This window comes from Anticarsia gemmatalis, chromosome 1 (assembly GCF_050436995.1).
Source record: "Anticarsia gemmatalis isolate Benzon Research Colony breed Stoneville strain chromosome 1, ilAntGemm2 primary, whole genome shotgun sequence".
Taxonomy (NCBI): Eukaryota; Metazoa; Arthropoda; class Insecta; order Lepidoptera; family Erebidae; genus Anticarsia; species Anticarsia gemmatalis.
The window spans coordinates 11,226,589-11,249,011 of NC_134745.1; the positions used below are offsets into that span (position 1 = coordinate 11,226,589).

Here is a 22,423-nt window from a genome sequence, read left to right on the forward strand (position 1 = left end):
ACAAACTCTTTATCTTTCTGTCTGTCTGTCTTCGGTTATAACAAGCGTGATATTATAAATAAAGAAAAAAAATAAGTGAAATTTGGATCGCAGCTCCATCAAAACAACTTACAACATTACAACTGAATGTATCAATCTATGTTCAATCTTGAAATAGCTCACTGAATTTTAATAAGACATTGAGAACTTTGTTTCATGGCTCCTAGTAATTGTATCGGCCCTGACCGTGTCCATGACTGTTGCATGTTACCATCGATCGACTGCACATCATTTCAAGTTTGTTGTACAGTTAGAAGTTTTACGGCTGCACGTGGCGCGTTGGAAAGTAGCCTTTTGGTGGATACTTTGTAAGATCTGTTTAATTTTGTGACGGGATGATGTATTTGGATCTTTGAATTGTAAGTTTGATAGTGGTAAAATATCGTGGAAATGTCATGTGTGGAAAAATACACGAATGTTACTATCAAATTCAGTTGCAAACCTCAAACTAGTCTTTAACAATTTAATTTGTGATTTTATTATGGAATTGCTTTTTAAATATTTTTTATTGATTTGGGTGCAGTCATTTAAAACAGGTGACACGATATCACACAAAATCAATTTGACTAAAAGTTTTTTTATCTATGATGGATTGTTTTAGTTTTATATTAAATCACAGGTGCTACGCCGTAACGTCGTTAAAGCAAGGGTGCTCATTATGAGCGAACCTGCACGGTACACCTACAACAGTAATTTAATATTGGACAGGGTTCACCCTGTACACTTTATAGATATTAGATTCATTAAAGTATATCATAATAGGGAATATAGCATCCAGTAATATATAAATATCACATTATAATACTTTAGGGAAATATATTCATGAAAAGCCTTTGATACGGTTGCATAGCTATTATTAGACATTATTTGGAATTAATCGCTTGGGAGACATAAATACTTCTAATACATGCTTCGATACAGATTCAGAATGACCTCGATAATATAAGTAGATTATGGGGTATGCATAAATAAATGTATAGTTAAAGTTTTTTTTGGAACTGCTCAGGGTGGCTAACTGGGGCCAGTATTATTTACGTTCGCTTTTGCCTTAGATGTCGCTAATAATATACCTACATAGTAAAGACAAGATAACTAAAAGAAGTTTCACAGTTAAAATGTTGAAAGAGTAACAAATATGCATCCATATTTTTTTTGCATTTATAATATTAGTAACATAGGATATAGCGAAATAAAAATGTCAATCTGCACAGAGACAAAGCATAAGCAGTGATCTTACACATTCAATAGTTCTTGTATCAGACAGAAAACATATAGAAATTTGCTTGTCATAAATGTTTATTTTATCAATCAACAGGAAAATGATATTTTCTCTAATCGTTCTGATATAATAATTTAGATTTATGTAAGTTATCTGTATCTCCTAGGCAGATAGCTTATATAAATCTAATTGATATTGTGAAGAGCGATAGTTCGATATTAATATTTTGGTTTCGTTATTTCTGCTTTAGCCGAATGAGGCTTTCGCTGATTTTCGTCAAATCAAAACGTTTATGATTTTTTTACAAGAATAACTGGAATAACTTTAGTGATATAAAAAATATTAATCATAAAAATGAATAAACTGATTTATCCAAGCCTATTTTTACCCACTGCCAAACAAATTTTTTTAGCATTGTTATCAATTAATTTAAAGAGAAAATAACTAGTCTTGGTTTTACATTGATGGTTATAGATACGGAATCCTAAATTAGAATTAGGTAGGCGTTTAATCCGCCTTTAGCTACTTACCTACTTTAGATAATATTGTGATTCTAGTCGTTATGCTAATTTATATATATATGGTTGTTGTTTCACTATTTTCAGAATCACTTAAGTATTAAAGATGCGTGCGATCGCTTTCTTGTCGCTATGCGTGGCCGCGGCCTCAGGTATTGTACCCATAATAACTTTCTTTCATTTTGGTTTAGATCATCTTGTTTCTGCTCAATCAGTGTTACTTTCTTCATTTATTTTATTCTAACATCTCATAACCTACACATGAGCATAGGAATCAAGATAGTAATTACTTCTCAAAATATCAACACGATAAGAATTTGGGATTTATTTTTAATTAATGATCTTGTTGCTCTGTACGTTTATCTATTTTATTAGGTCCTGTTTTACCAATCTTTTGGTTTTGTTTGCAGCTGTCCCCTTCGATTCCCAAAGGATCGTTGGCGGATCTGTAACTACTATTGACCAACATCCTAGCCTTGCTGCCCTACTCTACACATGGGACTTCCAACATTATTACCAAGATTGTGCTGGTTCTATTCTTAACCAAAGGTCTATTCTTACCGTTGGCCAATGTTTAGAGTAAGTTGATGTGTAATTTTTTTTATAATGTTAAAAATATTATTGAAAATTGTTTCCTTTTGTTGGTAAAAAGTTCACGCATATCAATGTTATGTAGCTACCTGAAATCAATATCAAAGATACCACTAATACCCTTTGATTATCGTAATAATATTCTATCCGATACAGTAAATTAATTTATGGCCCGATTATTAGCTGACCATTTATAGAATCACGAATGAGATAAAACTATAACATGAAATATGAGTGTGTTATTATTATGTTTCTAGGGGAGATACTATATCAAGATGGCGAGTTCGTGTCGGTTCTACTTACGCGAACAGTGGTGGCACTGTTTACAGCACCAGTAGCATCCTCGTCCACATGGATTACAACAGCAGATCCAAGGACAACGACATCGCCATCTTGCAAGTCTCCAGCCCTATAATTTACAACGATGTTGTTCAACCTTGTCAAATTGCTGGCCCTCTTTTCAACGTACCTGATGATTCGATTGTCCAAGCTGTCGGATGGGGAAAAACTGCCGTAAGTGTTGTAGTTCTGTGTTGAATTTCGTCCTGTCCCGGTGGGCCTTTCAGGTAAATAACAGAATTGGACTGTATTATTTCCCTGGAAGGCCCGCGGGATAGCTGACGTATAACTGGAGTAAATTCGTCGTCATCTCATTGGTTTTGTGTGTTTCAGTATACTGGTCTCAGTTCGGAGCAGCTTCGCCAAGTAGATCTCGTGACTGTGAACCAGGGCAGTTGCCGTCGTCGTTATTTGCCGACTATTAAGGCCGTTACAGACAACATGTTGTGCGCTGGCTGGAAGGATGGTGGTCGAGGCCAATGTGATGGTGACACTGGCGGTCCTCTCATCTTCAATGGTGTAGTCATCGGCTTATCCTCCTTCAGCAACTTCTGCGGTATCGGCACCTTCCCAAGTGTTAACACTCGTGTCAACCGCTATATTCCTTGGCTCCAAATTAATGCCTAAAATTGCATATAAAATATTTATAAGATAAATTATTGTAAGTATTAAAAATATTAAGAAAAATACATGTTGTTTATTTATTTGTTGCGTTGGCGCGGTGACAGCACAAAGAAGTAAACATAAATATCAATCATTTCTTTTGTTGTAATCTAATTGTGGTATTATCGCGTAATGCTTAGTTTATATTAACACCATGAAAAAGAAAATACAAATATGATTTAAAATTAGAGTAACAAGACGATTGGGCTGTACAGTAGCACGATTTTCTACTTTCGAGTTTGTCGGTACTTCCGAGTATCGAGAGAACTCTCGGTACTGGCTGTAGGGAATCGTGCTACAGCATTACGGTGGAATACAGAATCGTCCCTCCTTTTTAGGCAATTCTTAAGTATGCCATCTTAGTCACTTTGACGTATACAAGTTACGCAATTCTCCAGAACTAAATGATTTTGGTCTTCAAGCGACTACCGCCATACAAATCCATCGAGGTTTGTACACGAGTGGTGACGCCGACATTTGTCCCGCGACTGGATTTTAACGATGGTAGACGTTTGAAGAATACACTCGTTGAGATTTGAAAACTTGTGCGAAAGCCCTGTGTACAATACAAAGACAGAAATATTTTCAGCATGACTTTAAATTAAATATTTTTGAATTCGGCCGTAAGTGCAAATGCAGACATCAGATAAGAAGCCATACATTTGTAATACAATCTAGGTATGATTTTATGAATGTAGGTAATGAAACACAAGGCTGTATACTTTTTAGCCAAATTGATTATGATAATAATTATTAATGGAACAATAATAAGGTTGTAAATCCATGTGATAACAAAAGAGATAGTACATAATGACCTATAAACAACAAGATAAAGATTGCACCGAATATTATTTACAAATACAATGTTTTTACATAGTTTGGTACATATTTTTAAAGAAGTCTAGGGAGGCTATTTCGTGCTATATGATAGGTGATATACAAATACAGCTGAAGCGTGATTCTCTACCACTCTAGCTATTGAGGAGTTTTGTAATGTAAATTTGATCAATGCCTCTGGCGGACGTCATAGAGACAATTTCAAATGTCAAACTTTTGGTACTCGATAGTAATAATTTTGATTGTTTTGAACAATCAATTAAGGTGTTAAAATGTCATTCATATACATATACGTCGTCACGCCTGTTATAAATGATATATGAAATACATCCACGTTTCGCCATTTACAATGTCAGTCCAGGTACGTCACTTAACTGGCCAACTATTAAAAAATATTTAGATACAAATTATAAAAGACTAATACTTTGCCCGATCCGAGAATCAAACCCGAGACCTCGTTATCAGCAGTCACATACCTAACCAACTAGACCATAACATATATTTTATCTATTTATAATATTTTATAATTCATCGCTAATACCTGTGCTTAAATATAGGAAAGCTTTACCACAAGTTTTCCTATTTTTAAGCCAAGCAATACTGCAGTTGACAAAACACATACAGAAGGTTTTACTGAAAACACATGACTATGCTATTAAATACATTACAATTACTATCCGCCGACACAGAAAAAACAATAAACAAACAGTAATTGACAGTTGATTGGAGACTTAACTTACGTAGACATGACGACCAAACACAAGAAAGTGACAACATAGTATTAGAAGTGCACGCCTGTTAATAAAACTATACTAATATTATAATACTAATATTATAAGCTGAAGAGTTTGTCTGTTTGTTTGTTTGTTTGTTTTTTTGAACGCGCTAATCTCAGGAAATACTGGTCCGATTTAAAAAATATCAGTGTTAGATAGCTCATTTATCGAGGAAGGCTATAGGCTATATATCATCACGCTACGACAAAAAGGAGCAGAGTACGAGTAAAAAATGTTACAAAAACGGGGAAAATTTTGACGCATTTTCTCTTATGCTGCAAGCGAAGTTGCGCGGGTCAGCTAGTAAAACTATAATCTATCTAAATCTAAGCCGTACGAAGATAATTTGATAAAACACAGCCATCTGTTGACTGACTATACAGGTGTTAAGCCAAAACTAAAAGGATTATCACCTTGACGTCAAGTAAATGTCTTTAAATAGATACCTACTTAAAAATATGCAAGTCTTGCACAATATTTTAAAAACAAAATCAATTTATCGGTTTTTTATGAATTTATCTATAAATATTTTGGTCACTAGTTTAAACGTTCATGTAAACATACGAATTTGGCATACCTAAAATATTTGTACCTAGAGTAAGATAATAATAGACATCATCAGATAGTACTGAGAATGTGTCTATAAACATAAATAAATATTGATAAGAAGGAGTATTACTGCACTAAGTTTAAGCTCACTCCTAAATATTTGCCAAACAAAACCTACAGACATTTTGGTTTTAGAAATATTTTTTGGGGGACTATTGTGTATCTCCGTTGAAAAAGATCTGATAGCTACTTTTTTGTACACTGTTTCGGTTCTAAAATGTTAATTACTTAGTGCTAGTAGCTTTCAAACTGAGGTACACTAGCTGTCAATTATGCAACACAAAAAGCACGCTGCACGCACTCACAACAGATTTGGTGTTTAATCAAACCAAAAAAAGCTTGTGTGGTAATGAGAAAAAACGATTTAAATGGTAGATTGCGAATGTTAGTTCAAATAAGATGAGGTAAAACCTCAACAGCATAAAACCAAAATAACGTATTAACTGTCTACAAATCTCTTAAGAATTCAATACAACTCCAGATTATTTTAGATATAAATAAAAATAAAATTTTCATCTATTTTCCATAGTTACCTATATTTGCGACATGTTGCCAACAATGTCCAACAAAACTAGGTACCGATTAGAAGGCAAGCAAATAGAATTAAAGCACATTCGCAAAATATAGATAATAGCCGTTGTTAATCTCGATCGGACATATGAACAATTATCGGTAGGTATGTGAAAACAACAGGAAAATTGTAACGATATTATTGCACTTATCTAGATAAACATATTGAAGCTTCCAAATATTTTAAGTAAAGAAATTGTCAAGCAAGAAACTGTTCAATTCGGTGAGGGGTTTTTTAATGTAATAAATAAAATGTATAAAAAAAAACAAGACTTTTAATTTATCCGCGTTTTATTCCCACTGAAATTGCGTTGAACAAATTTTGAGGCTTCATTTGTTTTAAGAACCATAGTGTAGTTTTTGTTAATTCAAACTTTGAAAAAACAAGAAGCACTGGAACTGTTTGTAAAGTATGTTCTATTGCATTTTACTTAAAATTATTATAAAGTCAAGAGTCAAGATGGACAATATGGATTTGAAAGATATTTATTTTTTTCGGAAACTATTGATAATACAGTTTGTTACGAACTACCTAATACATCGCTTCAGTTGCGCAACATTGATGCACCGCGATAATAAAAAAAATGATCCCTAATAATTAAAACCAGTAATCTCCATTGAGTAGATAGTTATTAAGATAATATAGAAAGTATTATTATTAGTGTCCATTTCAGTATATAAATGCTTGTGCCCTTATTTAGGGACAGTACTTGACAGTACGTGACACTTAAAGATGCGCGCCTTCATTCTGTTCAGCCTCTGCGTAGCGGCAGTCTATGGTATGTTTACTTTAATTATATTGTTTTGGACATAAATATCTTATTTGAATATATTTTTTAGTTAAAAAAATATTATTCTCATATTTTAGTTTATTTTAATGTCTACTTAACGCATTTAAAACCGAACATTATTTAATTTTATTGATAAGACTAATTGTGATTGCAAAATAGTATTCATTTATTAAAGTTTGATCAATTTATTTCGTTTTATTTATAATTAAAATATTTGTGTCAAACAAATATAGCAATGATTTAATTTAATGTTAATAATTGTAGCTACAACAGTTTGTTTTTTTATTGAATGTTCGAAATAATGTTGTTTCAATTCAATTAATTACACGAAGATTGATAAACAAATACATAATCTAGATTATTTTTTTTTAAATAACTCATTAATGTTTCACTGCTGAGCAAGAGCCTCCCGTAAGCCCTTGAGTCCACCATGTTGGCCGAATGCGGGCTATGAATGTGTGTTGTGTGTGTGTTATCTAACAGCAAAAAATATTTCTTTTACAGCCGGTCCCTCCAGTTCCCTGAGGATCGCGGGAGGAACAGAGGCCTCTATTGAGCAATACCCCAACTTGGTTGCTATCCTTTATACTCCGGACTTCGTCACCAACACACAGCAGTGCGGCGGTTTCATCCTCAACCAAAGATCTGTGGCCACCGCTGCCAGCTGCGTTACGTAAGTTAAGAAATATTTACCTTAAATTGACTATTTTTATAAATAAGAAAAAACACGCTTCGTATAATATTTAAATCCGTTAAGCTTACGCTTTTACTTATTCTCTTTAGTTCACCTATCCTTATTAGAATATTATGGAACGAAAGTAACTTTTTCAATCTGTTACGCCATCACATCTAAACAGCGTAATCTTTTAGGATGGTAGATCGTAGACCAGGTAATAATGGCAAAATCTTGTTATTTATATTTAAAAAAATCGGCCTAATAGAGAACTTTTCCTATTGGAAGTCGCTTGGAGACAATGATATCCAGGAGCTAGTAATATTAAAACAAAAAAGTACGTTAACGTTTCTTTTTAAACTTTGCAGTCAAACTGGTGTTGTGAGGTGGACGATCCGTGCCGGTTCTTCTTACGGAAACAGCGGCGGTGTTCTCTACAACCTTTTGTTGATGATCATCCACACTGAGTTCGACAACGACTACAAGACGAACAACATCGCTATTTTGAGAGTGGCCAACGCTATTGTCTACTCTAATGTCATCCAGCCTTCCCGTATTGCTGGTGAACTGTATATCGTTCCCGACAACCAGAGAGTTGTTGCTGTTGGATGGGGAAAGAACGTAAGTATTTTGTTGCAAGAAATTGGTTCAAGCGCACTCCGCTTTCGGTTATTGTTTAAAGGAACGGCGATATATGAGAAAGAAATCAGCGTCCGCTGAAAGAACAATTTATTTCCAAGAAAATAACTGTCAAACTGCAATTAACCGAGGAGAGAGAGAACTCGTTCTATTGAGGATTTCAAATGAAGGACGTTCATAATATCTTACTTTTATCGTAGAAAAATAAAAATAAGGTTTTGATATTACTTTTGATATAATATAATATATCTATACTAATATTATAAAGCTGAAGAGTTTGTTTGTTTGTTTGTTTGAACGCGCTAATCTCGGGAACTACTGGTCCGATTTGAAAAATTCTTTCAGTGTTAGATAAAATGAGCGGTCTTCTATGTAATAGTATGTGCTAGTTATTCCGTGATAAAATCAAACGCAGATAATGCGTTGGAAAGGGATGAGGGTTTTTATTCTTCGATCTTCTTAGGTAGTAAGACCCGCTACAAAAAATAGGGATGTTTGCAATGTTCGTACGCGGCACTTTTCCTAATACACGGATCGACCACTAAAATTCTCTAACTGATTTGTTAACAGGAAGACGGTGAGAAATCCGAGCAGCTTCGTCAGGTGGAACTCGTGACCATCAATCAAGGGGTATGTGGCCAGGCTTACGTTGAAACTGAGACAAAAGTGACTGACGCCATGTTGTGTGCCGGTTGGGTTGATGGTGGTCGTGGACAGTGCGAGGGAGATCTCGGCAGCCCTCTCTTCCACACCGACGTTGTCATCGGTATTGCATCTCACGCTGAAGAGTGCGGCTCCGCCAACTACCCTAGTGTCAACACCCGTGTCAACAGCTTCGTCTGGTGGTTGCAAAATAATGCTTAAGTTAATTTTATAGAATTTTTATAAGATATGTATTAAAAGTTAAGAAAATATTATACGTTTTTATTTTTTGAAATACTCCTTTGAATTGACCAAATATGAATCAATAATGTACCTTCTGTAGGCTAATATGCACAAGTTTATAAAATGCTAAATCAATGTAAAAATCTGATAAGAAGTAAAACCCACAGTTTTATTGAGTTTTAAAACCAGGTATTATTTAAAGCAATTAGAAGATTCGAGAGCAATGAGTACTTAGTATTTTTGTTTCGTTTCTTTAAAAAAGACAACTCCCGCACTAAGAACTGCTATTGTGTCGCAGGAATTTTAACAAACATACAAAGAACGGATACAAAGTACAACCAGACCCGAAATAATTATTTTTAGATCGCACAAATAATTGTTCCTTGTGGGAGTCGTATCCACGACCTCCCGACGCAATGGTAGCGGCTTGGCGACCTAAACTACTGCACTACGGAGTATGAAACGTTTTATAGGTAAGAGGAAAATATTCCGAAAAATATTTTTTTTTAGAATACGTCATTAATGACAAGGTCTAGATTTGATTTTAATCTAGATCTGCATATCCGTATGATCCGGTTTACTCCTCATAGTTAAGGGATGCTGTCGTAGTAATAACAGCATTATAATTACTCATCCTGAATCAATTATATTATTCAACAAACATCATAAGCGAGCGATTTTCTAACACTATCGAGTATTGTCAATGTTTAATGAAAATCTAATCAGCGCCTCTAGCGGGTGTCGAAGAAACTATGTTTGGTGGTACCAACTGAGACTAGAGAATCGCGCTACTGATTCTTACGATATCAAGGATTCCCCTTTAATTTTATTCGCTACTGTATAAATAACAAAAAAATATAAAATAATTATGAAAGTATAAAAAACCCAATCCTCTTATACTGATAATTTGATAACAGTATCATATAATTAGTTCCCTGATACGTTTCATATGAACGATTGACATTAACAAATTACTTCTCAAATATTGATGAATTGATTCTCATTTATTTTGATTGAAGGCAACAATGCACGCGGTCGCTTTTATGGTTCTCTGCGCTGCGGCTGCCTCAGGTATTTAGATCATCAAAATCATTTACCACCTGTAACAATTTACTGCTACAAATACGACAGTTTGGATAGTTGGTGAATCAATCACGCTTTAACGGACGAATTTTGATACTACACAGATAGTTTTATTAGTTTATAGCCTGCCATCTAGGTAATAATCTATCAGGTACCAATTTCCGCAAAGGATATTTTCCCCCTAGAAATACTTTCAAACGAAGTCACGGACGGAAGCTCATCTATACATATATGTATGTAATTAAATTTTACGAGTAAAACAGTCATTTTGATTTCAATTATGAAAAATAAAAATAGTTTCTCCTTTAACATTTTCCAGCCGCAGCAGACTCAGTCAGAATTGCCGGTGGATCACTGGCTACCATCGACAGGTATCCGTCGATGGCGTCTCTGACCAATACGCAAAATTTCGTAACATGGGCACAGGAATGCGGTGGATCCATCCTCAATAACAGAGCTATACTTACTGCTGCTCATTGTACTGGGTAAGTCAAACAAAGGTGATAAACTTTGTAAGACCAATTGGGCGCTTCCTACCAGTATCAACAGCCCCTAGCGTATTTTGCAAGAATTCAGTGTTTTAAAGAGTCAATCGCTTATTCGATAGTACCGGGTATAAGGTCTTACAAGACGTTATTTTTTACATCTTTTTTTATGCGGTTCAACCTTTCTTTATTTTTGTTGCAGGCCGTTCGTTCTTGATAGACAGCGTGTTCGCATAGGTTCATCTTTTTCCCAAAGCGGTGGAACTGTGTTCGGAGTCAGCAGATACATCAGACATCCCAGTTACGGTAGCTCCCTTATGGGCAGTGATATTGCGATCTTGCATCTGAACGGCTTTATCACTTACAACGCTAATACTCAACCTGGTCGGTTCGCTGGTCCCAACTTCAACGTTCCATTAGGTGCTTCAGTTTGGGCTGCTGGATGGGGAATTTCTCATGTAAGTATTGTACCAGGCTTTGTCATTTAAATAAATTTTATTTAATAATAATTGTAATTGCACTACTACTAATCGTATGGTTAGTGGTAAACCTAGTGCCAAAGTTGTTCAAGCCGCCCAAAACACTTTTGACGTGGCTTAACGACTGTTATCTTAATTGACAACAACTGGGACCGTCATTTTACGTGCCAGTTCAAATACCACTATGCGGTCACCCATCTATGGAACGATCGCGCCAAGGTTTGCGCAACCGACAGATCGTTTACCGACCGGTGAGCGCAACTGGCTACGGGCGCCTTAGTAATGGCACTTTCATCGAACCTCACCGTTATGCATTACTAGCTGACCCGCGCAACTTCGCTTACGTCACCTAAGAGAGAATGGGTCATAATTTTCCCCGTTTTTGTAGCATTTCTCATTGCTACTCCGCTCCTTATGGCCCTAGCGTAATGTTATACAGCCTATAGCCTTCCTCGATAAATGGACTATCTAACACTGAAAGAATTTTCCAAATCGGACCAGTAGATCCTGAGATTAGCGCGTTCAAACAAACAAACAAACAAGCAAACTCTTCAGCTTTATAATATTAGTATAGATGTTTAGTACCAACCTTCTCCATTAGGCATACCCTTCGCATTTCAATCATTTTTACATCAACAATTGCTACAGAAAAACACTAATATTATGGATCATCATATTAATGCCATTTTTTCTGCAACAGAACGGTGGCAGTGTCTCCGAGCAACTACGTCACGTTCAGCTCTGGACTGTCAGTCAAGCTCAATGCAGGACTCATTTTGGTTCGATGATCACTGACGCTATGATCTGCGTGCTAGGTCGTGAGTTTGGCCAAGGAACATGCTCTTGTGACTCCGGTGGTCCTATCTTCCACAATGGCGTCATTGTCGGTGTGATTTCTTTTGGTGGTCAAGTTTGTGGAAGCGATGTCATTCCTTCTGTCAACATGAACGTCTCCCGATATATTTCTTGGATTCAAGCTAACGCATAAATTGTTGTGTAGAGATATAAATAAATAAATATCTTTAAAAACATCGAAGTATATTTTATTTTTTAATTTTGACGATCCACGTGATTTTATTTATGTATCCCGGTTAAGTATGGAATGAAAATAGATCTTACCTGTTAGTAATTATTACATTACTTAATTAATATATGGGGCTCGACAGAAAAGTGATTAAAAATGAAAAACAAACTAAATTTAAGTATAATTTATTGCAAACTAACTATCTATGGCAGCAAAAACATTATAATGTTGGTTGTTACATCGATTTCTAACCATATCCGGCATCGTGTTCCAGTATATCATTATTTAAAGCGTCTTTTGCGTCAGTCACTGAGTTTTGAGCCAGATGTTTTTCATGTTCACAATTGGACATTATGATAACGATTAATTTTCATAATCATTTAATTGTTCCGATATAAAATTAGTAATTACTTTAATTAATTATTGTCCAAAAGATACGTGCTATCAATTTGATTTAGGCGCAAGTTTTATTAAATTGTGGATATTTTTTTTCTTAATTGACTTTTTAAATTAAAAAAATATTTTACACTTGGAACTTATAAACGTATTACTTTTTTGGGTCTAAGGATGGCCCTTGGTCCACTTAGTAGTTCGCACGTTTATCCTCAAGTGATGACCCTACCCTACTTTCCCAATCTCGCGCTGGTAGTGGTAACAGATATGAAAAAGCTCAAAGAAATGATTACGGTAATTATTTGTATTGCGAAACATTACACAATAAACTGGAACTCTAGACAACTATATAGCAGAAGAACCAAATCCTCTTATTTAAATTAATTATTTGATAACATTGGTATCTTTTAATTGTTACGATTAAGTACGTACATAATCCTGTACCAATTAGGATATAAAGGATTTTTTAAAAAACAATCGGACATTTCAATGAAGACAACATGCGCGTGATTAGTTTTTTGGTTCTCTTTGTTGCGGCTGCCTCAGGTATTTACATTAATATTAGGTTGGGTAAAAAATCTTTTCGCATTATAGTATGTATGAACTTGTAATAAAATCTTTTATCTACACAAAAAAGTTCGATATTTGGGTACCTGAGGAACTCACTGAAAGAAACCTAATGAACCGTGTACTCATTTGTGATTCTTGAAGCCAAAGAGATTTTATTACAAGTTCATACATACTATTATGCCAAAAGACTTTTTCCCCGACCTAATAAATAATTTATTATTGTTTTTTTAATCTCCTTAACATGTACTGACAATATGGTCTTTTCAAATTTTAATCGTTATAATATCACCAACATTTCCTACCATTTCTTTGCAAACTAAAGTAAGCTTACACCGAATACTTTAGGTAACTCGATGTTTAAGATAATTGCTGTGTTTAATTGTCCTTTTACCCTACAGGTTCAAAAGTGGTCTATCTTCTAATTAACCTTCAGTAGTTATATTTATACTATTAACTTTTTTAGCCGCACCTGACCTTGGCAGAATTGCTGGGGGATCATTGACTACAATTGATAGATATCCTTCGATGGTGTCGTTCACCAACACGCAAAATTTCGTCACTTGGAGACAAGAATGTGGTGGATCTATTCTCAATGTTAGAGCTATCCTTACTGCTGCTCATTGCACAGGGTAAGTACCTATAAGCACGATTAATGTTTATTAATTTATATAGCCGAGTGGTATAAGTTCAATTGGTATAAGAACCCGAGGCCACACATCAATGACTTTTCGAAGTTATGTGTGTATTAGAAATAATTCATGCTCCAACGGTGAAGGAAAACATCGTGAGGAAGCCTTGAATGCCTAAAAATTGGTTTAAAACATTTATTGAAGGCATACAAAGTGGCCAACCCGCACTTGGCCAGCGTGGTGGACTCAAGGCCTAACCCCTCCCTCCTTACGGGAGGAGACCCTTGCCCAGTAGTGGGCCAGTAATGGGTTTAATTAATTTATTAATTTATATAATCTTATTTACTTTAAATTAAAATAAATTCCCGTACAAAAACGTGTAATGTGTTAGACAATCGAATTTAAGTAAAAGCGGTCATTTAGACACCGGATTGCATGCTTTTTTTGCGATTTCCATTAGTGCCAAATACATTACTGTTGTAAGTATATGAAGCCTAAATAAATTAATTAACTATTATTCCGTTATTTTTTCTATTTAAGTTTACATTTTATAACAAAGTTTTATTGTTAAAAACCATATTTTTTTGTCTCTAATCTACGTAATTTTACAGTTAAGTTATCTTTTTAAACCTGATTGCGCAATTGCGCATATTGTTAATTTATATCTAGCCCCTGCGATACAAGCTACAAGCTTAGTGTAGGGACTGCTGAAACATTTTATTGTATACAAATTTGAAGATAAATAAATTTAAAGTTTAAAATTTGATTTCTTCCAGACCATTCACCTACGACAGAACGCGTATACGCGTAGGTTCCTCTTTTTCTCAAAGCGGAGGAACTCTTTTTGGAGTCAGCAGATTGATCCAACATCCCAACTATGGTAATTTCATTATGGACAGTGACATCGCGATTGTTCACCTCAACGGCTTTATCACGTACAATGAATTTGCTCAACCTGGTCAGTTTTCTGGCGCTAACTACAACGTTGCCGTTGGTGATCCAGTGTGGGCTACTGGATGGGGAATATCAGTAGTAAGTGTATAAAACTCAGATTCTTTGATTTAAATCCTTAAATGTGTTACGTGTATTGAGATGAATATTTGAAGTTTCAGTTAAAATGATTTAAAGGTTATGATTTTTTGATAAATAATTAAATGGCGTTTAGTTTAAAATAAAATTTGCCGATTTTAATTTCTAATCCATTCCTATTTTAATAATTAGTGATTAGTTTTGATTATTAGAGCCGGCACAGATTGTATCCTGCGTAAATAATTTAATGCGTATTGTGTAAATTCTGGATTAAATTAAAACTATTTTTTTCTACAGAATGGCGGTACCGTCTCCGAGCAACTTCGTCACGTCCAGCTCTGGATCGTCAGTCAGGCTCAATGCAGACAAAGTTTTAGTGTAGTAGTCACTGAGGGTATGATCTGCGTACTTCCTCGCGAGTTCGGCAACGGTCAATGCTCTTCTGACTCCGGCGGTCCAATCTTCCACAACGGCGTCATTGTCGGTGTCTTGTCCTTTAAGGGCCATGTGTGCGGCAGCAATATTGATCCTTCAGTCAGTATCGGCGTCTCCAGATATATTTCTTGGATTCAAGAGAATGCCTAATTGTTCGAGGGCATTATGAATAAAAATCACAGAAAATTACGTGTGTATTTTTTAACCCTTTTCGACGTTTACACAATATTATATTGGTTTATTAGGTATAATACATACAAAAAAATGCAAATAAATATAATACTGGGACCGTCCATTTTGTTCAAAGCTTTTTCATTAATTTATTGTCAAAATAAAATAAGTAAAATCACTAGACTAGATCGGATCACTTTTTGTTTCTAAAAAGATTATTGCTATAATTATGCTATAGGTGCTTTATATGCCGGCCGATTGTACAAAATAATAAATAAACATAAATCAGTTAGCGAGGTTTCGTTGATATTGGTGTTCCCATCACATTTGTTTCTTTATACTTTCGATTTTCCCTATATACTTAAAAAGCAAAAAGTAGAAAGCATAGTGTAGTCGAGCATAAAGTAGTATACTGAAAAACGTAAAATAATCTATGATGAATGGTTTTAATTGTTATAATTGATAATTAAAATTTTCAGATATGGTTTTAACAAAATAATACGTAGCACAAGATTAAATGTAATTGATGGTCGCGAAATATTTAACCCATCCAAGAAACTACATGTAAATGTAGTTGTTGTAAATGAAACATTATATTTTTTAAAAGACGGAAAAATCTAATATCATGTGGATGATAAATATTTATGAATATAGTGGACAATAGACATCATTGCCAATTTTTTATGAACGAAGTTATTGTTTCAATGATAATTTATAATCATACTAGCTGACCCGGCGAACGTTGTTTGGCCATGTAATTTAAAAAAAACATATTGTTACTTAGGGGTATGAAAAATAGATGTTGGCCGATTCTCAGACCTACTCAATATGCTCACAAAATTTCATGAGAATCGATCAAGCCGTTTCGGAGGAGTATAGCAACGAAAATTGTGAAGCGAGAATTTTATATTTCTTTTTTTTTGTGAATCTAAACCATTCTCAGATCCCCTTGACTCACACAAAAAAAATCATCAAAATCGGTCCAGTCGTTTAAAAGAAGTCAGTAAGATACACACTTACAGAAGAATTATATTATAAATATTATGAAATCAATTAAGTCCGGGTACGGGTTTTGCCTATTTAGTAAAATTATGTATGCGAGCTTAAGGCAATTTCTTTTATCTTGGATTTGATAATGTCATTTATTTATATCTTTCGATTACCACATGTGTGCTATAAAGGGATTCTCCTAATGAAAATACTATTCTTTGTTTGGAAATAACAATGACAGCGATTAGCTTTTTGGTTCTTTGCGCTGCAGTTGTCTCGGGTATGTCTCTAAAATATATAAATCATATTATTAAACATATTTATTCTATTTTTCCGTTTCGCATTGTAAGCCCTCTCTTTCATTGAACTGTTCATATTTAATTTATACTAATGATGTGCCAATCTGCTACGGCTGACTAATATAAACCTGTAAAATTCGTTTACAACTAGAACTAAATTGATTCATTACCTAGAAAAGATGATGAAAAATAAGTAGTGTGTAAATGTGTGTATTATTGGGATAGACGTGAAATTTTACTTCTATTTACGTAAATTGTGTACTCATTTGGACTTATATCAACATTTTAGCAGCAAGTGCCACCGCCAGAATTGCGGGACCATTGACCACCATCGACAAGTATCCTACGATGGTGTCAATCTCGAACACTGAAAATTTAATATATTGGCAACAATCGTGCGGCAGTTCTATTCTCAATAACAGAGCGGTACTTACCGCTGCTCATTGTACTGGGTAAGTTTATGTTTTGTCATCGTTTTATTTGTAGATACTTTTGTTTTCTTAAGGCCCCGTTTAACCATATCTATCAAATAGTTTGCCGGAAAAAACTTTGTCAGTTGTTACCTGTTGGTCGATTCTCTATCACTATCGCCTACCGACAACAGCTTTCGATAAATTCTGTAAAAAGTCTAATCAGCGCCTCTAACGAGCGTCGTAAGAACTATTTTGGCAGTACATTTTAACTGTCAAACTTCCGATACTCTAGAGTACTATTGTAGAGTCGTGCTACGGATATTTATTTATAGACTGTAAAATCTACTAGAACACGACATATTATTTCTGTTGTAGGTCATTTGCCTACGAGCGTCAACGTGTCCGCGTAGGTTCCTCTTTTGCTCAAAGTGGTGGCACCGTATACGGTATTAGAAGAGTCATCATTCATCCTAATTACGGTAGCTTTATGTTGGACAGCGATATCGCCATCTTACACATCAATGGTTTTATTACGTATAGTAACGTAGCTCAGCCTGGGAGGTTCGCTGGGACCAACTACCCTGTCGCTGCAGATGACGCCGTTTGGGCTGCTGGATGGGGAGTATATTATGTATGTGTTCTATGCAATTTTGTTCAAAGAATTCTTGGTTAGATATACTGTTTGAGTATATATTTTAGCGATCTGCCGTTTTTACCACTTGTGAGTGTTGCGTTTCTTTTAGATAGATAAATATATTAATAATTAGATCTGCAAGTGAATAATTGCAACACATTTTATCTAGAAAATACTAAACTCAGAATTTGTTCAACAGCACGGCAGTTTTCTGTCTGAGCAGCTACGGCACACTCAGCTTTGGATTTTGGATCATGACGTCTGTAAGACGCGTTATATCGGAGGTGCTGTTACCGAGGGTATGGTCTGTGCACTTCCTCGTGAAGCAGGCTTCGGACAATGCTCTGCTGACTCTGGTGGCCCTATCTTCCACAATGGCGTCATTGTCGGAGTCCTATCCTTTGGCGGCGGAGTATGCGGCAGCGACTTTTTCCCTTCAGTCAGTATTGGTGTCTCCCGTTATATTTCTTGGATTCAAGAAAATGCATAGATTACAACATTATGAACAAAATAAATGTTATCAAATTATTCATGTGTGTTTTTCAACCTGTTGTTTTATTGTGGTCGATAGCAAAAACGTAATAAATGAAAATTTAAATGATTAATATCAGATCAATCAAGCCCGGACATGGGTTTCCCAAGTTATTGAATTTCCCAATTAAGTACATATATCTAAAAGATATCGATATTTGGTAAATCAATTGTATTCTTGTACTGATAATATTATTATTATAGTGAATACTTCGTCACCAGTTAATTTACACTAACAAGTAAAATCCTTTGCATAAGTGCAACAATAGTTTGATTCAATCTTCTGTTTTCTTCGGTGCGGCTATATCAGCTAAATTATTTGACAGTACCTGAAACAATAGAAAGACGTCATTAGAATTATGCACAAATTGATTGTTGGTATTGCTTAAAATAAAAATGTTTAAAGAAACGAAAAGGGATATAAAATTTTGAGTAGTCAACAAAATAAATCATTGCTCACGCTTATTTTCTTAGATGAATAAAAATTAAAACAATATTAAGCCACTTCCAAATGTTCTATCAACGAAAGCTTTATAAAGAACAAAATCATTTAAAATCTATACCTTGATGAAATTGGTATCTCACAGTTAGTATCGGTTGGATAGTACATTATCAGGGATGTAAATGTTTTCATCAAATTCTTGATTCATTGATAATATTTATTAACATTATATTAAGGGCAATAACGTCGGCGATCAGTTTTTACAATATTGGTATTCTTAATCAATTCTGTGCGACACTCCTTTGGCCATACGCTGTCAAAGGCTTTTTTACACAGTTATTTTATACAGTTGAAACATTGCACGGTTAAGATGGTGCAGCAGCCATGCACGGTATAGTTGGTTGAGTTTGCTGACAAAAGCCAAATCTCCTTGGGAATGTATTTTTATTGCAACGAATGTGAATCAAACGAAAACCTCGCGCGATGTTAGTGACACAGCAGCGCTTTTTTTTACGTCTGGAAAATGCACTACTGCACGTCCCGCCCCAGGGAGGAAAGCGGGGTCTGTCGGGCTCTCCCGCCGGCAAGGCGTTCCGGCTTTAAATTTGGGCATACCGACTAAAAACCTGACGGTGTTTCTTCCAAGGTCACCATAAGGTGGCCAAGACGCGGTACCTCCAATCGGATACTGCGCGTCCTAGCCGGTGACGGCCCGCCTTTGATGCGGGCCCTACTTCGAGCGGGGGCGGGCATTGCTAGGACTACCTTAACCTCTGTATAACCACAGACGTGATCATCGTATCAATTACACTCCAATGAAAGACCCGAGTCATGATGTATCGGAATTTTATATCTTTTAATTAGTATTGATATGATTGTATATAATAATAATAGCAGAATGTGAGATATAAAGGGTTTCTCCAAAAAATCTCAACTCATTTTTTGTAATAACATTGGGATGAAAACAATAATGCGTCCGATTCCTTTTTTGGTTCTCTGCGTTGCGGCTGTCTCAGGTAATATTTTCATATTATTACGTATGCTAAACATCTTATTAGACTTTAAAAAATATCAAAATAATACAGATTATTACATAAAACTATGATTAAATTATTATTATGTTTAATTTAATTATTTGCTTCGAGTGGTCTACTTAATCAAATCACGTGCAACAAAATAAATAAATCATATATTATAAGTTAACAAAGATCACGGGATGACCTGAACGCATTTGAAAAGGCTGGTCCGCTTTTGCCACCGATAGGGTGGTATGGAAGGAAAGCGCCTTTGTCAAATTTGACCCTAAGAAACAAAAAAGGATTTTAAGAAGATGCGAAGTGATTTTATTTGTCTATCCTACAATGGCAATAACAGCTAGCAATAATTAATTGTAACAAAAATTTCAGCTGCAAATGACGTCACCAGGATTGCTGGTGGTACATTGACCACAATTGATAACTATCCCTCGATGGTGTCAATCTCTAATGCTCGAAGCTTGGTGCACTGGCAGCAGGAATGCGGTGGATCTATCCTCAATAACAGAGCTATACTTACTGCTGCTCACTGTACTGGGTAAGTGGCTGTTACACGTTTTTTTACTTAGTTATAGGTGTAACAGATCCTTTAAATAATAATGGATCTATTTGATCGTAACCATGATTTTCTTAGCAATATTTTATTTTATTTGATACTATTGAATCCGCGCGGCTTTGCTCGCGTATAACTTAGGAAAAATACAAGTTGACTTTCAACCACCTATTCTAACCCACTGCGGGAGGATTGCTTTTGATCTATCTCGTAAAGTTTGGCCAGCGTTTCAAATGTAAAAGCAAAAAAAATGTGTTAATTTATGACTTCGCATTAGAAATCTTGTGTAATTTTAAAATCTAAAATTTTAAATTTAAAAAGGTACATAGGGACAGACGCGGGAAGTGACTTTGATTCATATTATACAGGCATAGGGGGAAGTAAGAAGTACGCGGGAAGTAACTTTGCTTTATACCAAAGTAACTATATGTAAAGATTTGATTAGGCATCCGTCTCTCATCTCACCTAATGGTAAGTGACGGTGATAATAATAATATGGTAAGACTAATATTTTCGTTTCAGATCGTTTGCCTACGAAATCCAGCGTATCCGCGTAGGCTCTTCCTTCGCTCAAAGTGGTGGAACTGTATACGGTGTCGGCAATGTCATCATTCATCCCGGTTACGGCAGCTTCCATCTCCATCATGATATTGCGATCATACACCTCAACGGTTTTATTACTTATAGTAATGTTGCTCAGCCAGGTTTGTTCGCTGGTGCCAATTACCGTGTTGCTACTGATGACCTTATAATGGCAGCTGGGTGGGGAATATATTATGTAAGTGAACTCTAAATTATGAACAAAATTACTAAAACCGTTTGTTCATGCACATTCCTTGACGGCATGCAAATCCCCAACTCGCACTTGACTAGCATGGTGGTCTCAAGGCCTAACACCTCCCGCGTTTGGGAAGAAACCCTGGCCCAGCAGTGGGACAGGTTAAAGGTTTAAAAAAGACCGAAATACTTGTTTGCAAATATTTTTGCGGTTTCACGTTACGATCCCGATTATTTGTATTTTGTGTACTAAATAAATAGTATATTTTGTAATGTGGTTTAAAGACCAACCCCTTAATAAAAAATAAAAAAATCCTGATGCAAAAATTATTTTTAACACCAATTGCACTTTCTTTTCTTTCAGCACGGCAGTTTAGTTTCGGAACAACTACGTCATACCCAGCTTTGGGTTTTGGATCATGACGTATGTAAGACGCGTTACATCGAGGGCGCAGTGGCTGACAACATGATTTGCTTAGTCCCGCGTGAAGAAGGCGTTGGACAATGCTCTGCTGACTCCGGCAGTCCTATATTCCACAACGGCGTCATTGTCGGTGTCTTTTCATTCTTTGGTGGTATATGCGGGCTCCAAGACCGTCCTTCAGTCAGTATTAGCGTATCAGATTACATTTCTTGGATACAAGCTAATGCTTAATTGTTTAACCATATATTGGATGTACGAGACGTACGAAATAAAATTTCAATTATAATGTCTATGTGCTTCTTATTATTTCAAAGTAAAATATTGTTCAAGAGTTTTGTCTTGACAAGCAAAGATTGATAAGGATAAGAGTTCTTAGCCTCAATTGCTTAGAAAGCCTATAAAGCCTGCAAGTTAGTCTTCGCTTGTCACTATCCCACTAGTCTACGAGTAATGGAATATAGAATGTACCAGCAATTCATGACGTACACATTATGGCGTCTATGGATTTTTTGTGTTATTGATGGCCAAAACGGTGAACCAGTGCGTTACCAAATAATGATTTCTTCCTTATCAAGAAATCAATTTAAAGCAAAAGTGGGTTTTTGCCTAAACAGCAATGTCACTGATAGCGATAATTTTACCCCGGGTATTTCCGTAAATAAGGCATTAATTAATATTCCTAATCACATCGTCATAAAAATAAGTAAAAATACCCATAATTTTGTTTTGTAGGTGACAACATATTATGTATGAAATACTTTTCCAATTTCGTATATTTGTTGAATACCTTACGCGCTGCTTGGGGCTATAGTGTTCCTGCACTTAGAGAATTATAATGAGTCGAATAATATCAAGATATCGAGTCTATAAATAAATAGA

General features: G+C 35.3%; 6 protein-coding genes across 6 annotated transcripts; all 6 read left to right on the forward strand.

The window, feature by feature from the left end:
• The first annotated feature begins 1,826 nt into the window (after positions 1 to 1,826).
• Positions 1,827 to 3,363, forward strand: LOC142978042 (trypsin CFT-1-like). Its single transcript, XM_076122319.1, has 4 exons — positions 1,827 to 1,928; positions 2,187 to 2,355; positions 2,625 to 2,880; positions 3,040 to 3,363. Exons 1-4 carry the CDS (start codon positions 1,883 to 1,885, stop codon positions 3,331 to 3,333), a joined length of 765 nt encoding a protein of 254 aa, XP_075978434.1. The 5' UTR covers positions 1,827 to 1,882; the 3' UTR covers positions 3,334 to 3,363.
• Positions 3,364 to 6,845: 3,482 nt separating this feature from the next.
• LOC142976261 (trypsin CFT-1-like) lies at positions 6,846 to 9,179 on the forward strand. The gene is made up of 4 exons (XM_076119553.1): positions 6,846 to 6,940; positions 7,457 to 7,625; positions 7,994 to 8,246; positions 8,835 to 9,179. Exons 1-4 carry the CDS (start codon positions 6,895 to 6,897, stop codon positions 9,126 to 9,128), a joined length of 762 nt encoding a protein of 253 aa, XP_075975668.1. The 5' UTR covers positions 6,846 to 6,894; the 3' UTR covers positions 9,129 to 9,179.
• Positions 9,180 to 10,077: 898 nt separating this feature from the next.
• LOC142976519 (trypsin, alkaline B-like) lies at positions 10,078 to 12,226 on the forward strand. Its single transcript, XM_076119936.1, has 4 exons — positions 10,078 to 10,220; positions 10,552 to 10,717; positions 10,920 to 11,175; positions 11,897 to 12,226. The coding sequence occupies exons 1-4, from the start codon at positions 10,175 to 10,177 to the stop codon at positions 12,182 to 12,184; spliced, it is 756 nt and encodes a 251-aa protein (XP_075976051.1). The 5' UTR covers positions 10,078 to 10,174; the 3' UTR covers positions 12,185 to 12,226.
• An 858-nt stretch (positions 12,227 to 13,084) lies between these two features.
• Positions 13,085 to 15,426, forward strand: LOC142975056 (trypsin, alkaline B-like). Its single transcript, XM_076117738.1, has 4 exons — positions 13,085 to 13,159; positions 13,647 to 13,812; positions 14,589 to 14,844; positions 15,139 to 15,426. The coding sequence occupies exons 1-4, from the start codon at positions 13,114 to 13,116 to the stop codon at positions 15,424 to 15,426; spliced, it is 756 nt and encodes a 251-aa protein (XP_075973853.1). The 5' UTR covers positions 13,085 to 13,113.
• Positions 15,427 to 16,632: 1,206 nt separating this feature from the next.
• Positions 16,633 to 18,341, forward strand: LOC142976526 (trypsin, alkaline B-like). The gene is made up of 4 exons (XM_076119949.1): positions 16,633 to 16,717; positions 17,026 to 17,188; positions 17,525 to 17,780; positions 17,983 to 18,341. The coding sequence occupies exons 1-4, from the start codon at positions 16,672 to 16,674 to the stop codon at positions 18,271 to 18,273; spliced, it is 756 nt and encodes a 251-aa protein (XP_075976064.1). The 5' UTR covers positions 16,633 to 16,671; the 3' UTR covers positions 18,274 to 18,341.
• Positions 18,342 to 19,711: 1,370 nt separating this feature from the next.
• LOC142976487 (trypsin CFT-1-like) lies at positions 19,712 to 21,799 on the forward strand. Its single transcript, XM_076119887.1, has 4 exons — positions 19,712 to 19,772; positions 20,163 to 20,328; positions 20,866 to 21,121; positions 21,485 to 21,799. The coding sequence occupies exons 1-4, from the start codon at positions 19,715 to 19,717 to the stop codon at positions 21,773 to 21,775; spliced, it is 771 nt and encodes a 256-aa protein (XP_075976002.1). The 5' UTR covers positions 19,712 to 19,714; the 3' UTR covers positions 21,776 to 21,799.
• The last annotated feature ends 624 nt before the right edge of the window (positions 21,800 to 22,423 follow it).